General features: G+C 42.3%; 1 protein-coding gene across 4 annotated transcripts in view; it reads left to right on the top strand.

Moving 5' to 3' along the window:
* Positions 1 to 17,067, top strand: part of LOC138250517 (mitochondrial ornithine transporter 1-like) — a 72,246-nt gene that overhangs the window by 19,940 nt on the left and 35,239 nt on the right. For all 4 annotated transcript variants that reach the window (XM_069205472.1, XM_069205475.1, XM_069205473.1 and 1 more), the window contains one exon: positions 4,893 to 5,151. In XM_069205472.1, coding sequence (XP_069061573.1) covers positions 4,893 to 5,151 — 259 coding nt within the window. The remainder of the gene's footprint in view (positions 1 to 4,892; positions 5,152 to 17,067) is intronic.

The raw sequence follows: 17,067 nt of genomic DNA, 5'->3' as shown, positions 1-17,067 counted from the left end.
AATAGTAGGGCACATGGGTCTCAGAGTTCTTGGACATTGGACAGCATGGCATGTGCCCACCTGATACAGTGGCGAGTCCCCCGGCATGAAACCACACTGGTCCGGATTGATAAGTGTGGTGGTAACCTAGCCAAGACCAGCACCCAGGAGTTTTGTGAAGATTTTTTGTTCTGTGTTTATTAGATTGATAGGATGATACGTCACACACTCCAGTTTGGGCGGCCCAACTTGGGAGTGACGTCGATGGTCGCAGAGTCAATTTCAGTGGGAAAGGCTCCGGTAGCAAGCGCTTCCTTTTATAGAGCAAGTAGGTGGACAGTAAGGGCAGCACAATATTTTCAGTAGTATTCAGGGAGAAAACTATCAGGTCTGGGCATGTAGATGAGGAGTAAGGGTGGTATGGTATTTGAGGTAGTATTCAGCAGAAAACCATCGGGTCCGGGCATTTTTCCAAGGTACAGTTGCAGGTTTGCCTCATCTATTTCCTCAGTAGTGACACCAGGTTCAAGGGCCTTTCTCAAGGCCCTGGGCAACCATCAAAGCGGGACTTCTATCATCAGTGGTTCATTTTGTTCGCCTGGCTAACATGGGTGATGGACATTGAGCTCCCAGTGGTAGGCTGCAGTCTCTGCAGCTATCTCTGGCGAGGTACGTACTGTGTGACCCGTGAGATCTTTAATCGCTGAGACCACTCTGGAGACCAGGTCATTGGAGGTCTTTCTGTTTGTGTCATGGTATTTGCAGCCCCGTCAAGCTGTGGCCCATCAGCACTGTCAAGCTTCATCTAGGGCCACTTATCGCAAGGAGTCTGCTGCAGAAGCTGCCTGAGTCCTTCCTTAGTGCCCGTCTCTCCATCTGAAGATTTTGGGCCTCCTGGGTCACAATGCTTTGTTGTTTAATTTTTCTCCTGTTGTCTGATGTAGGATTTCACTATACCTTTTATGGTGGCCTTCCCCGCTGCCCAGCATGTGGCGGGAGAGGCAATGGAGCACTGGTTACTGCAAAAATATGCCTGAAACTCATTGAATAGAAAATTCATGAATTGGAGGTCCACGAGGGGCCATTCCTTAAGACCCCAGATGAATCTGGGGCCAGTGTGTGGTGGGCTAAAATGGCGGAAAGTGGGTGAGTGGTCTGATATGCCTCGTGGAAGGGTGATGGTAGTCGTGACCTGGAGAGAATTCGCTGCAGGGAGCTGCAGAAGATCAATACAGGAAAGCGTTTTATGGGCCATGGACGTATGAGTGTGTTACATGACTCTGGAGTCACCTCCAATTATAGTTGTACCCTAAAGAAAGGATGGCAGTTTCAAGCTCTTTGAGGGTTGGAAGGGCCAGCTGAGAGATGGGGACATAGACACTGAGAAAGTTACACTGCCACCCCTCCAGGGGACCCTCTATATCCACAAATAGGCCCAGGGGGGTCTATGTTACAAGTAGTCACTTTCAGGGGAAAACTCTTGTGAAGGAGTATGTCCATCCCTCTGGGGTCTCTTTTGTAATGGAAATGATAGACCCTCTCATATCCGAATTGATGGAGGAGGAGGCACATGGAGCCTAGTAGGTGGGTTTCCTGAAGCATGAGGATTGAGGTTAAGGGGCGCTCGGCATAGCGCAATACAGCAGTCCTTTTAACACGATTGAGGAATTCTTTCACATTTTAGGACATCAAGGTAAAGGCCACAATGAGGGGTATGTGACTTTGGCAGGACAAGAGAAGCCCGGCTGGTGTGTCTTATGTGGTTGGATGTCGAGGCCAGGCACATGGCGTTGTGCCCAGGGGTCAGTGTACAGTGTTTTGGGCAATGTAGTGCGTCTTGTGCCTGCTGGAAAAAGGAAACAATGATCAACCAGTAAATCATCCCTTCCCCCAACAACCCCCGCTGCATACTTCCACCTCAGAAGCATCTGTCACCCCCAGCACCCCCATCAAGTAAACCATAAATATAAAAAAAAAACATGCAGTAGAAATAATCTCCCCCTGTTTGAGGATCAGTTGACGGATTAGCCACACGTTATAAAACCATAGTGTCTAGCGAGGCTCTCGCATCTTTTCTCCAAGGGGGTCCACATCAGTGATGTCTCCAGATTGAGCGGGCTCTGGGCTGCGCCACTACACCTGTGATTTCCCAAACCTCGCGCCCCCACCGCCCTTCGGCTGCTACTCTGCACATGGGGATTAGTTCGGGACCAGAGGAATTCCGTGAGTCGGAACACAGTCTTCTACCTCACTGGGGTCTGGACAGGCATTTGGATCAGAGCCCCTGAGTCGCCGAGGATGGTCTGGGCGGCCGGGCAATAAATGTATTATTAATAACAATAATAGTAGTAGTAGTAGTATTGTTGTTGTTGTTATATATTATGACATTGTTATTAAATAAAAATTGTTGCGCCCAGACAGGGACTGTGTTCCAAATTAGATTAAAAAATGCACTGTCCGAAGTGTGGATTGAACTCGAACTCACAGTGGGCTAAGCACTGCATTGAGAGGCAGACCTGAGGTTTTGAAAACACTGGTCTGTTTTTCAATGCACAGGGACCGTCAGCAAGTTGAGGATGCAAGGAACCCTCTGCAAGTGGGCTCTTCTTCCTATATGGTACACAATCAGTATGCCTCCTGACGGTTGGTTTTTCCACCCCCCCAGCCACATCTGCTAAATGGTGTGGGTTCAAGTGCAATGGCACTTTCTCATTTGAAGGATACCACAACCTCGTGCACATGAGAAAGCATCCAATTGGGATTGCACAGGCGCAAGATGTGCATCTGAGAGATCCATGTAAGCGAAGGGATGCATACATTACTACTACCTCTTGTGCAACACCAAAGTGCCTTGGTGGAGGAAATAGAAAAGGAACCCAAATTCCCGTTTGGCCTCCTGAGCTCTCACTGTAAGACGGCACCCGATGTCTATCAGTGCATGATGGAAATCCCTGGGCAGTAGATGCAGGCAGGAAGCACACAGAGAGACGTACTGTGTACTAGCCCCTGCCAGCAACAGTTGTTGCTTCTGAGCCCCACACCTACCTGGTATTTTGGCCTAAAGGTTTTTTGAAGTTTGGGGATTGTTGGCTTGTGGGCAGGGTGTGTTTTTAAGTGAAAATGCTGGGATAAGAAGGTCTTTTAGGAACGGAGGTATTTTAGCTGGAAAGAACAGAATTAGAAAAGCCAAACTTTAGATCTTCTAGCCTGACTAAAACATGTATTAGGATGGAACTCTACCTTCTATGGGTATTCTCCACATGTGAGCAGAATCTCTTGGAAAGGTTTAGAATGAGTATAGTTTGCTTTATGTTACCTTACCAAAGGGTTGGGCCTTTTCCAAAACTCTTCAGATCTGTACTTGTGATGGGAAATCCAAGCAGACTTGTATGCAACTTCTGCGGTTTAGTAATTTTTATAAAAAACCTCGATTACTCTACTTGTCATTTCTATTAGTATCTATCTGGGGAAGTGCTGTAAATATAAGACATTTGGGATGAAGGGATGATTTTAAATGCATTTTTAAAACGTTATCATCTCACAATGACTGTTGTTTTTTATGATTATTGTAATTGAAATAACTATAATTTGACTAAATGATTCATTGAGTGAGAATGTTCTTAGAACAAACATTAAGTTGATAGCCCTTGTGTTTTAAAAAAAAATCCAATTATATTTACCAAAGAGGGTTGTTGAAAGCAAAGCGTTAAAAGAAAAGAAAGTGAAAGAGAAGTTTTGCCCCCCTGACCTGGGAAGAGAAGTCAGCAACTGGAACTTGCTGTGAGGAAAGCAGATTATGGGTGACCTTGACACTTGTTTGAGTGTTGGTCGATTGAAGATGGTCTGTCCAGCCTGAGGGTTTCTTAAAGAAGAAGAAAAGAAGAGAAAGAAAGAAGAGGACCGTGAAGCCAAAAAAATGTGTTTAGCTGAATGTGGTGGACACTGGTATAGTTGTGAATATATATAGAACATTCATCTAGTCATCTTGGTTTGTAAGGTATTGAGGCTAAGGTAGCCCTGCCGAGTGTCACGCATCTCGCGTTAGAATAACTAGTTTCCGGTCATTTTTCCTCATTACCGCAATGCCTGAGATTGTCATGCAAGTCCTGAAGTAAAACCTTCCTGTTCCAGTTTCTCACTTTGCTAGGTAAGCTCTGAGTAGTGTTTACTAAAGGCCACAAAGTGGCGCTGGTGTACAACGTGAGGTACAGGATTCTCAATATATTACGATATTTATATCGTTCCCTCATCTTCATCGCTTGATTTTGCTTGCAAGAAAGTGTCACTCATAGTCGTTGAAATGTCACTCATAATAAACAGAAATTATGAAAATGTCACACATAGAAATCTGAAACCTTGAAAGCTATGCTAAAGACGATTGAGTATAAGCCTGGTGTGTTCCTCTAGTGAATGATCCCTTTTCACTACTCATTGACTGTCTTTGTGTTACTTCCTATCCCAAAGTTGTGTTATATTTTGTCTACACAAAATATTATTTACGAAATTTCATGTCATGATGTGACACTGTGTGAATATTCAGAGACCTAATCATTCTTGTATGTAATGCTTATGTCATGCTATGGTGAGTGTTAGTTGCCTGAAAGCTATGAGGAAACTACATTAAAGTGATATAAAATGAAAATTGTATTATTAGCTGGAGAAGTCCTCTCTTGCTGAAGAGAAATTCACAATAAAAGCTAAATACACTTTGCAACAAAAATACTGAGGATTCATAGCTGGGGAATTGAAGGTGGTTGATATTCAGAATGGGAATACAGGTCCCAGAATTGTTTTTTATTTTCAATTTAGATTTAGAATTTACCCAATATATTTTGTTAAGGAAAACTGAAAAATAACCAATCCGGGGCTATTATTTTAAAATGCTTATAACTCATTATATGCTTTCTGCACAGCTGGAACAGCATGTGTGCTAGCAGGACAGCCCTTCGACACAGCAAAGGTGAAGATGCAGACGTTCCCCAACATGTACAAGGGACTAATGGACTGCGCTTTGAAAACCTACAGGCAAGGGGGTCTTCGAAGCTTCTACATGGGAACCAGCCCTGCACTAATGGCCAACATTGCAGAGAACTCTGTGCTTTTCATGTGTTATGGCTTTTGTCGCCAAGTTGTAAGGACCATCGGGGGATTGGACAAGAATGTAATGCTGAGGTGAGGAATTTAAGGTTTGTGCTTTTTTCACTTCTTAGTGGGGCTCGAGAGGGTGTAGATACACTACTGTAAGTAAACAATGTGAGGGTTGGAAACACACAGTGCATCCTAATCCTTCCTCCCCTTACATTCTATGAGCCACATATTCCTAAGCTCCCAAAGGGTAAGCAAAGGAGCAGTAAAGCAGTATGATGTGTGCCATACCTGTGGGTGTGATTTTAGTGTTCATTGATTTTCTTTTCAGTCCTTGTTATATATGGTCATTATACAGTGAGACACTCAACCCTAGCTTTTATGTACCAGCTTACATGTCATTAGATTCCACCTGACATTTGTCAAACGTTGATATTCCTAATGGCATTTCCAGAATAGTGCGACTAGACAATTGTGTTACCTAAAGATTGTGCAAGCAATTCTGTGTCAGCATTATCAAAAAGAAAATACGTTAATGTTGCTTTCTCTTTTTTTTCCTTTCACTCTGGTTGCAGAGAATGCAGTAATATTAATTTTAGCCTGATACTTTGCTGTAAAGTTTGGAATTTACTTCCATTTTTGACACATTGCCTGCTTGCATACAATGTACTTTCATCTTAGAATACTTTGAAGAGTAATCTAATGTCCTCAATTAATTTCAGGTCCACACATGCCATTTGTCAGGTGCTAAAAACTCTCAGTTTCAATAGTTTGTATTCCTCAAGTCTTCAGTTTGGATGCATACTCTCTATTCTCCTATCCCCAAGCAATGATTTCTGCTCCTGACAGTGAACACATTAAAAAATGGCAGAAAGTGCAGCATGGAACATTGAAGACAATTGTTTCTCTCTAGCCATTTGAATCCATTGTTGTGCCTTAACCTTTTAGGACAACAATGCCTCATTTACCCCGCTGATCTTTTTGCAAATCTTGCATCTTTGCTTTCAGGTCTCTACACTGTATCCTCTTCTCATGAAGGGTATTGCATGTCCTGGGTTTAGAGCTAATGTTTGCTGCATTTCCTTTTCTGAGTATGGTTCCAAGAAAGAGAACTGGTTTGACCTTCATAAGTCTAGCCACAAAAGGTGGAAATAGTCACTATGGCCCAAACCTGAGATATTGCTGGGGTTTCTTTCCCTCCAGGGCTGGATATTGTATGGACTACCTTTGTGAGTTAAAAAAGGATGAGAGGTGGTGTCCAGTTATAACTATATGGAATATGATAGTTTACTATTGGAAAGAGTCACCGTCATTGTGAAAGGACCTCTGTGACATGAGTGCATAAGGAAGTGCTAAACGCCATGTTAAATGTTAAGGTAAATATGAAAACTAAAGTATAGAGAATGCTGAATATAACTATAACTAATCTTTAAAATACTATAAACACTGGGTAATACTCGTCGCAATTTGAGAGATGAGCCCTGACCGAGTTGGGTGAAGCATTGCATTCCTTGCTTTTCTAGAGCACATGAAAGAAATTATGAAATGATTTCCTCTTGTATTACAGAAAAGAACACATTCTCCAAAGACTTGTTATCATTATCACTCACGACGGTTCTTGTTCATGACTGTTTCGGCTCTCTTCGTACTGTGGACATCTGCTTCATATCTCTCCGTGCTAAAGGTGCAGAGTTGAAGCGATGAGGATGATTTGTCTTGAGTCTTAGAGCAGTCTGCACCGGACAATCGGAATACAAGGGCATCACGTTCTGTGTTCCTAGCCTTGAACACAGTGTACAGATTGCGTGGTAGCAACTCTTGCTTGATATACGTTGCATGTACAATGTCTTCCTAGTGCATTATCGTGTAGGTGTAAAAACATGTAAAAAGTCACCAGCAGAAAAAAGATGTCAAGCTAAAATGTGCATTCTAAAATGGAGACTCGGCTCTGGCCCTAACGCGCTTCACCCCACTGACGCCCACTCCTCATGAACGCAATGCACTACTTCTTTGACCTCAGTCACACTGCCCTTTTTAGGGTCGAACCTGCGTTGCATGCGCTCGCGCATGCGTATCGCAGCGAGACGCTTTAGTATATAGAAAAGGGCTCGGAGCCCTGTCAACTTCACGTCAGTGTTTTTTATTGGCTCATGGGCTTGCCTAATAAAATCTGCTTGCTTTCTTTAGTCGAAGGCACGCATACGTCATGCCTTTTCCGGTGGCTAGCCCTCCTGGAGCGCAGCGACCAAGTACAGAAAACATGCGAGGCTCGCTGTTTTCTGTCCGGCTCGTGGACTTCTTTTTCTCTAATTTACGAGCGCGATCTCGCTTGGCAGAAGTCAAGCGCTTTACATAGTTAATTTCACTTTTTCGGGTTACATACATAAATGCCCTTTTGCCCGATAGGTGAAAAGTCGGGTTAGGAGTTTACAGCGCGATCAGCTCTAACATGGGCAAACGCGACACCCGTTGCATTGTAAATGCTTGTTATTGTGTGCAAGGAGGACATCCTTCTCTCAGTCCCACTCTCCAGTAACTACTTATTTAGGTTGGGATCAATGAACTACCCCTCGATAACTCACTCCTCCTGGACCATTCCAAAAAATAAAAGTGCTCTATCTCTCATGTACCTGTGTTGCTAAATATACTGGAGAAAACTGCCACAATTCAACTGCATTTTCTTTTTTAAAATAAGTGATAATATTCAGTAATTGACAGTCGAGGCAGAGAAACTGCTTTACTCCATGTCCAAAAAGGCACACCACATATCCTTGATGAAGACTCATCAGCATGCTTTGCTCAGGTTGGAATAAAGGCTGATTCTTGTAGGTTTCAAACAGTAGAAGTAGGGTGTGCATGTGACCCCCTCCTACTCAGACTCCGGTCATGTGAAGTGCTCTGAAAGGCTCTTGCTTGTTTCCAGCTACTTTCAATATGTACGTAGCCTGTACACCATATGCTGTTTGAGTTTGTAGTGTTTCATAACTAAATCGATGGTTATATTGAAACTTTATTCCTTCCCAAAGCATCATGTTGCCTTCATTTCGACGATATTTTAACCACCCACCAATGGATGAATAGTAAATGAATAACCCTCAGTGAATCAAACGTAGAGCAGCAGCCTTTCAGCTCCCAGTTCATTTTTGATTATCAGGCGGCAGTGTATTTGTCAAACTATTATCATTGTATGAAAACACAATTAGCTCCTTTTGGATGAGAAGTAAGAAAAAACAAATGTAACATCATAACAACTGGTTCCTCGGTCATAAACTTCTAATGACTACAGAATTTTGCTGTAAAGAGCAGTGCCCGGTATTCCAATGAAAGACGATATTTCCTTAGGACATTGAAAAATCCTCTTCTGCAACTAGAAGGACATGAATAAGAACTGCCCTCTCTGCACACTGATGTATAGTGCACATTTCGTGCTTGAATGAGTAAATTAACAAGAAATTCCTCAATACCTTACTGAGGCCGTGCATGAGGCATGTGCACTTGCTTCCTGTGTCCTTGGGCACTTTGGTCTGATAGAACAGGCTGCAGATGCTTGTACACCTGCAGAGGACCGGTATTTTAAAACAGCAGGTCTCCCTTTCACAAATGTGCTGTTCCTAATGCAGGTGCAAGTCCACTCTTGCATCGGTAATAGCACAGTCACTGTAATTGTGTGCACTGTCTTTGTGCACGGTACACTGTAGCACAGACAGGGACAATGCACTTTTTTTTTTATATAACATGGGTCACGGTGGTTTCCAGATTTTAAGTGAACCACCTTATCAATACTGCTTTATGTACAGTCAGCAATGCTCTTGTAGAACGCTTCTGATTTAATATGTAATTGTTGCTGCTAAATAAAACATTTCTCAGAGAGCATGAACGTTCTCCAGAGTGAATGTGTGTATCAGTGTAAAACTGGACATGATCCTTCAAAATTATCTTGAAAACTATGGGTGTTTGGCTCAGGCTGAAAAGACTCTGATTCCTTATTTACCGGTACAAGATCCTGCTGATGGGGAAGAATAAGCAATATCTAATAGTGTTTGTGGCAGTCACTGCCAAAGTTCTGGAAAACATGCTATTTGTAATCAATCTGCCAAAACCCATTCTTAATTCTACAGAGATGAGATGCTAGTTTCCCTGGGATTCAAGACTCTGACAGTATCTGTGTCTTTCTGCCAAGCCAGTGAAGCTCACAAAACAGGGGGTATATTGTATGTTGAAATAGAATCTCACACCAGTCATTTAGACGGGGTGCCTCCTTGCATGAGTTTTTGATGGACAGTTGCTTGAGCAAAGATCAAGCAACATATTTTTATAAATGCCGTTGATTTTCTGATTCAATCTTTTGGCAACCTCAGTTTACTGGACGGAGTTTGGGTTGATTCCTTACTAATGATGGGAAGAATATCTATGGTGTGGACCGTCAACCATCTGGGTGGATGCCGCTCAGTAGTCTTATCCCAACTCATACTCCACTTGCCTTGAATTTCAGGTCAACGTGGTTTTAAAGACATGAAAGAGATTCTAGTATTGACAAATTGATCTTGTGAAATCTTGCGCAATGAACCTTTTTGTCGACAAGTTGAACACTCAACACCTGAAGTTTTACAGTTGACCAGATCCACTGGCATTGGCTAGGGACTCCTTTCTTCAAGACTGCAGTTGAGGTTGACATTATGCTTTTCACCTTCTAATCTTAATTTTGAGGACCCTTCCATAGATAGCATGTCAGGAGGCCTCGGGTGGAGGTTGTAATTCAGTTTTGATATTCATTCTTGGTTCCTTTTCCTGCTTTTTCTATTGCTAGGACATCATCATCTATTACTGGCCATCTATTAATTCATATCATTCCCAGAAGGCCAGGAACCGGCCTTCAAATTCTGGGAACCCTGCCAGTTTCTTGACCACGTGCAGTCATTTTAACTGAGGTTGAGGTCATTAGTCATTTCTGGACTCCAACTTATGCTTATGCTTTCAGGGTGGTGATTGTGAGATAGTTATTGTAGTGGACAGAGCCTAGACAGAGTCTGAATTAACTTCTAAGCTCTTTGAGAGATCTCACGAATTTTCTATTTTCGTTGTTTCTGGAAGGAAGTATCAACGCCTTTCAAGTTTAAATGTGGAAATTTCGCAATATTCCGGAGAAAACAAGTTATTTCCATGTTGTTTCTCTTAACCAGGTGCAAAACTCGGAGACAGTAGATAATGGCACACTGCAGCGGTATCTACTGCTTGCAGTATTGCTCCTGAAATACGTGGTTCTCAGAGAGCTCCCTTGTGTTTGTGCTATTTGTTTTTTAAATTACTTGAAAAATGTATTGTTTGAGCCTAGACGACTTTTATTTACACGTGATCTATAGAACATACTTTCCTGTACCCCAGCAAGAGAGTGACTAGGGTCAAGTTACCAAAACCCTTCACTTTTGAATTAGAGAGAAGAAAAGTAAATATAGGGCCTGATTACAACTTTGGAGGACGGTGTTAATCCGTCCCAAATGTGACGGATATACCACCTACCGTATTACGAGTCCATTATATCCTATGGAACTCGTAATATGGTAGGTGGTATATCCGTCACATTTGGGATGGATTAACACCGTCCTCCAAAGTTGTAATCAGGCCCATAATGTTAAAAGCGTTATCACCAGCTGATCAGAAGAAGCTGTCTGAAATTTGAAGATATTGTACATTTTGCAAGAAAAATTCGCAGATGCCTCTGTGTTCTTAATTTTTATAGCAAACGTTTTCTAGGATAAACTATCAATTCTGAACGGCAGTCATTTTTTGCCAGCAACTGCCCAATAGTTTGGACATTTTTATGACAGTGCCCAGTGGCGGTTTGATGTTTCAAATCTTTCTGAATGGACCAGCCCATTCCTTCCAAAGAATACATCCTTGTGGGATGTGGACACTGTCCTTTATTGGATCAAACTCATCTACATATTCCCTCCCTACCATTGTTTGAAATTTTTGTACTTGAGCTTTTCTAATGAAACTGTTAGCCTTCTGAGGATATTCTAAATTGGCAACTTTGGAATAATTTCACATGGGTATTTTAGAGGGAGAACTTCAGTTTGAACTAATCGAAAGGACTATAAAATCTTTATATACTTTATAATAAACTTTAACTCCATTGTTGTGTGTTGTGAATGTATTGTGTACCTTGATTAGACTTTAAATCTCAGACATTTTAAAGTTCAAACTAATTTATGTTTCACCAAACTGTTGTTGACGCCAACTTCTTTGGCTAGTTGGTTAACAAAAGCATTTTGTAGTAGCTTTGATAAATGCTTGACTTTTTGTACCTATTTATTTGGGACACACTGCCCATATCATGCTGTAGAGATGATGATGACGATGATGTTGAAAAAGGGATAAATGAGGCTACACCTCCAGCATCCTGTTGGGTTTAGCCTGCTTCATTTTCCGATTTTGGTGAGAGGATAACTTAGCACTGAATTTGCACATTGTTCAAGTATCGATTGATAACTTCCCTGTCTCTCTTTATTCTCCCACTGCCTTCTGGCTACAGTCTGAAGCTCTGGGGTATCTCTGACCAGGCCCAAGGGGACGTTGATCTGATTACTGTTTTTGTGCTGCCAACACCTTGTATTGTGTGGTGGGACAGGAATGTGTATATTTTTGCTGTTTATTCAAATTGTTGCCCTTGTCACTATTCGCAGTATTGTTTGCTTTGCCAGTTTTGTTTATAATACTCATTTCAGAATGTATTGAAGGTCCCTGTGAGGAGTTCAGACCTGGAGAAGAGAAGCAACAGGGCACATCGGCGAAGGGAGAGTTGTTGGAAACAACTTGAAAGGTAGACAAACAGGACACCAAACAGAAGGGAGAGAGAGAGAACATTATTGAGAAGTTAGAGAAGAAGGCCACCACACAATGAGGAGAAATGCATGATCAGATTGCAACTCTTTTCTTTGAACTTGCCAGATGGATACTAACTGGATACGCTGTGAGGTGAAGCAGCTGGGACCATGTGTTATCAGGGCAGGAGGCATTACAGAGCGCTCCATCCCAGGGAACGCTTGGATCCCTATACACAAAGATGGCCCTATACAAGTAGCTGGTGGAGTGGTCGTAAAGTTCAGACTTTACAGGAAGGAAGGTTACAGGTAAGATGGGAGTTCTTGGAAGGGAAATACCCCCAATAAAGGTTGAATGATTGAGCACCACAAAACAGGAGGTCAGGGCCAGTTCATTACTGGATGTTATGTGGGAGGACGTGCATAAGTAGAAGGTTGCTGAAGTCACCTAAGCAAGGTGAACGAGGGAATGTCCAAGAAGGCAGAATGGACTAAAAAGGTGAAAGAAACGGTCATTATGGGACAAGCTGAGAAGTGAGATGACAGATGCTCCACCCCTTTCTTTTTCTAGTCTACTGGAAAATATTAAGAGATGAAATATGTGTGATTCTTAGCAGAAAAGCATGATGGCTTTATGTTGGATCACTTTTTGTTTTTTTTGTTCCTGCAGAGGGATTTCCAGGAGGACACACAGAGGCTTTATTTGGACTCTTTTCATAAGTGTCAAGTGAAAGACCTCGAAAACATCTGAAAGTCTCAAAGCAAAAGAATACAAACTTCTGTTTTGTGATTATGGATAAACAATTTAATTTGACTATTTGAGCAATAAATATTATCAGCTTCTCGTACAGACTTGGGCCCTCATTATGAACTAGGCGGTCTGGGCCGCCATGCCGGCGGTGGCAGGATATCCCACCATCTGGCATGGCGGCCCAGGCTGCCACATACTGAAGACCATTCCTCCCACTATTTCACAATGCCCAAGGACCTGACATGCCCTGTAGGCTGGCATACCCATGCATTTGTCACTCGTTTCCTGCCTTGCTTATTGTAATAAACAAATTAAAATTCCCCTCTGCCCTGCAACACTGAAACTCTGGCTTCCATAGGACAGATTGTCTGGGACATAAACCTAGAGAACAAGCAGTAGTTTGCAGATGTTTTCTACTAGTTCTTCGGATTATGCCATCCTTTTTGGTTACTATTGCTTCCTCGTGATGAGCCTTTGACAATTTACAATGTTTACCTTCCTGTTGCTTATAAATCAAGGGACCTAGTTGTCAGAATTGTCCTCGTATTGTTTCAGCCACTATCACCTTTTGTTTAATAATTTGTATTCGGTTTCTTGTGGAAAAGATACAAAAACAATAACAAACAAGCACTAAGAAAGCCCATAAGTCTCTGCTCTAAAAGTCTGAGCTATTTGTTTTGACAATACATTTTGCCAGGTGCATGCCAACACAAGCATCAAGGCACACATGCATGCGTGGTTGACAATCTTGAAATTGTGTTTCTACTATAGAAAACCATTTTTAGCTGGCTGCCATTCTACCCACATGCATTGTGAGGAATGCATGCCTCATGACTCGTGCGTTGTGACACATGCATGCACATCGTGATGACGTATGGTGGCCATTTTCAATTTACCTTCCTAACATAGTGGAAAGCCATGTCAGAACACTAAACTAAAGGTTAGAAACATGAACCACGAGAATGTGAGTGCCCCAACAGCACAATGCATTTGCTAGATTCTTGTAAAATAAAGATGCCCTGTGCTGCAAGTTAGTTCGCTCCGTCTTCGAGGACCAGAATATAGGGACATCACCTGAAGTGACTAGCAATTATATAGTATGCAACAGTTTAGATGAAGGACTTTGGGCCAATGGAAAGGGATGAGTTCTATCGAGTCAGATACCTAAAAGTTGACAACTGTCGCTTACACTGGTTTGTGAACCAATATGGACTCATTGTAGACATAGGGCATGTGGTCACTTCAGAAAAATAAATGTGTCTATCAGTAAGTTGGAGCAATTGACAGATCAGATCAAAGCATCTTTATTTGGTTTAAAACCACAAAAAACAATATAGCATTAAACTACATTAAAATAAAAACAATCAATACAATACAATATGTGCAAAATATAAATGTGCAAATACATATTAAAAGCCTAAAAATCACCATGTGATACACACGTGCATGTTAACACTCACATATAAACTACTACAAAGTGACGTGCAAACATAAGGAAAATAAAATAACAACTATTTCCCTAAAAAACTTCTTAACCTTATTGCTGCAGAGATAGATTTGTAAAGCATCAAACACACATATTCAGACTGGAAAAGCTGGGGTTACAAAAAGACAGGCTTCTCAACAGGGCTAATAAAAAACCCCTTCTAGGTACTGTGTATAAAGTGCAAAAGAATACAAAGTGTAGCATGGAGTGTGCAATACACAAATCACATGAACAAGGTTTAAGTGCGGAGTCAGAGTAAACAATACTTGAGTAAGATACTAAAAAGTGAGCAGTGTTAAACCTAAGTCTCATGAAGTAAAACCTTTGGTGGGACTATAATGGGAACTGAAGATATGGTTCAATGCTGTCCATAGTCACTAAAGGAAGATACCCCTCCACCCTCCTTAGTCCTTTCATTGAGGCCTCTCTGCATAATTTGAATAAATTGAGAAGATCACGTTTCAGCTGTCTTCTTGGAACTATGGGCCGGCATGCAAAAGGCCGAACGTGATGCACAACCTCATCCACCAATTTGAGAATGCAACTCGCAAATAGGAAGGGGTGTTCCCTTCCTATTTGCGACTGCATCGCCATGCTGAGTTGCTTTGTGACCGCGAATGCGGTCGCAAACCAACTCGCAGTTACCATCCACTTGAAGTGGGTGGTAACTCATTCGCAAAACTTCCCCTTTGTGAATGCCGAAAAAAATGTTTTTTCAGAGCAGGCAGTGGTCCTATTGACCACTGCCTACTTTGAAAAAACGAAACCAAATGGTTTCGGAAGCTTTTCTTTTTGCAACTTGTTTTCCTTTAAGGAAAACGGGCTGCAAAAAGAAAAAAAAACTGCTTTATTAAAAAAGCAGCCACAGACATGGAGGTCTGCTGTCTCCAGCAGGCCACCATCCCTGTGAGTGCAGAGACTCACTATGGGGTCGCAATTTGCGACCCACCTCATTAATATTAATGAGGTGGGTCTTTGCGACCCCATAGCGAGTCGCAGAAGGTGTCTGAGACACCTTTCTGCATGCAGTTTTGCGAGTTGCAAATTGCAAGTCGGTATGATTCGCAATTTGCAAGTCGCAAAATTTTACTTACCTACATCTGGCCCTATGTTCTGGGGACAGTCAAAACAAGCTGGTCTTCCCAGTGAGACAAGATGTTCCTTCACGAAACCTAGCCTTGGGATTCTTCTTACATAATCTCGGGACAAACAGTCCTATATTATCGCACGATTAAGAGAGGTCTCTTGTTTGAACCAAACAGAATGCCACAGCATAATCAGAGCAAGTCTGACACGATCTTCCAAGGAGAAGATACCTAACTCCATCTGACATAAATGGCCTGGAAGGCTATTAGGGACAGACAAGAATCGTCTCAAGGAAACATTTTCTTTCTTTTGTAGATTCGAAGTATCCCCATAGCACCACACACAAGCCCCTTAGATTACAGTGGACAGTCAGCGCAGCTCATAAATAGCGATCGTGGCATCCAGCGGTTTAGAGCCCAACTTCCCCGAGAATTTAAAGAGTGCCTCAATAGTTTGTTCAAACTGTAATCTTCTGACCTTGGTAAGCTGGGATCACTTACTTTTGTGATCAAAAAGAACACCTAATTACGTAAAGGTCTGGACTTCAGTACATTTTTCCTCATAGATATAATATGGCATCAGACCAAGAAGTGCATTCCCTATAACCATCACATGGGACTTGGCCGAGTTGGTCCTTAAGCCCATGTCATCCATAAAAGAAATACATTTATTTAACAGTTTTTGAAGACCAATGCCTGTCCTTGACATTAAAACACAATCATCTGCATGTAGCAGAGCAGGTAACTTCTTAGTGCCCACCCTAGGAGTATATGCTTAACCATCTTTCAACCAGCAGTCTCACTCGATAATATAGAGGCAGAATGAAAATTGAGCCAATATACAACCTTGCCTCACACAGCAGGGTCAGTGCACTCCCCTCCCGCACCCTATCTAATGCAGCCAGTTACATCCTCATGTAACTTTGCCAGATAGTGAACCAAGGCCTTGTCTACGCCCAGCATTTTATTCCAAAACTTACCCCTATTTACACAGTCAAATGCTGAAGTGAGGTCCATGAAGGCAAGATAGAGACTGCCCTTCTTGACTTTCTTGCCCATGGTATATTTACTGAAACCCAAATGAAGATTAAGGCATTGGTCAGTAGTACCCAGGCCTTTTCTGAAGCAATATTGCACTTCATAAAAACAACCTTTCTCAGCCACCCAAGATTCCAGCCAACACAACAGAATCCTTCACACGATCTTATTTGTTGAATCAATTAATGAAATGGGGTGAAAGCACCGAGGGTCTGTGCTGTTGCCTTTTTAAAATATCAGTACTTTATAGAGGTGGACCATGATTCGAGGTGGGCGGGGTGGGGGTGGGGGTTGTGCGCGCCTGTGACAATTTCAGAACTGAACACATTTGTCAATATCGGAGTCCACAATTCAAGATTACCAATAAAAAAGGTCAACAGGGACTGAATCAGGGCCTGGTGCCTTATTTCTTGCACTCTGCTGCAATGCACAAATAACCTCATCTAGCGTAGGACGCACTAGCTTAGCAATCACCTGAGAGTGATCAAGCTGGGGACCGTGGAAAAAACTATTGCCAACAGAGTCACTCCCATAGACCTCAGAAAAATGCTCCACCCATTTTGACGGGGGATGATATCAATGGGCATATTAAGAGTTTCAAAAAAATAAAGGGCATTATCAGTTTTCCAGGAAAGCCAGGGGTCATTCCTCTTAGTCGCTTTGTGTAATCGTTCCAATGCTTCTCTCCTAATCTGATCTTTTCTCTGGGTAATTGCTTGCTTATAGTTCACCCTGAATATTCTTGCAGTCCCCCGTCCCCAGGCACTTGCTTCAAGGCAGAGATAAGATGTTTATGGGCCTTTGAGCACCTAGGGGGTTATT

This window comes from Pleurodeles waltl, chromosome 8, assembly GCF_031143425.1.
Source record: "Pleurodeles waltl isolate 20211129_DDA chromosome 8, aPleWal1.hap1.20221129, whole genome shotgun sequence".
Classification (NCBI taxonomy): domain Eukaryota; kingdom Metazoa; phylum Chordata; class Amphibia; order Caudata; family Salamandridae; genus Pleurodeles; species Pleurodeles waltl.
Note: the sequence above shows the minus strand (reverse complement) of the source record. Positions and strands in the feature narration are given on the sequence as shown.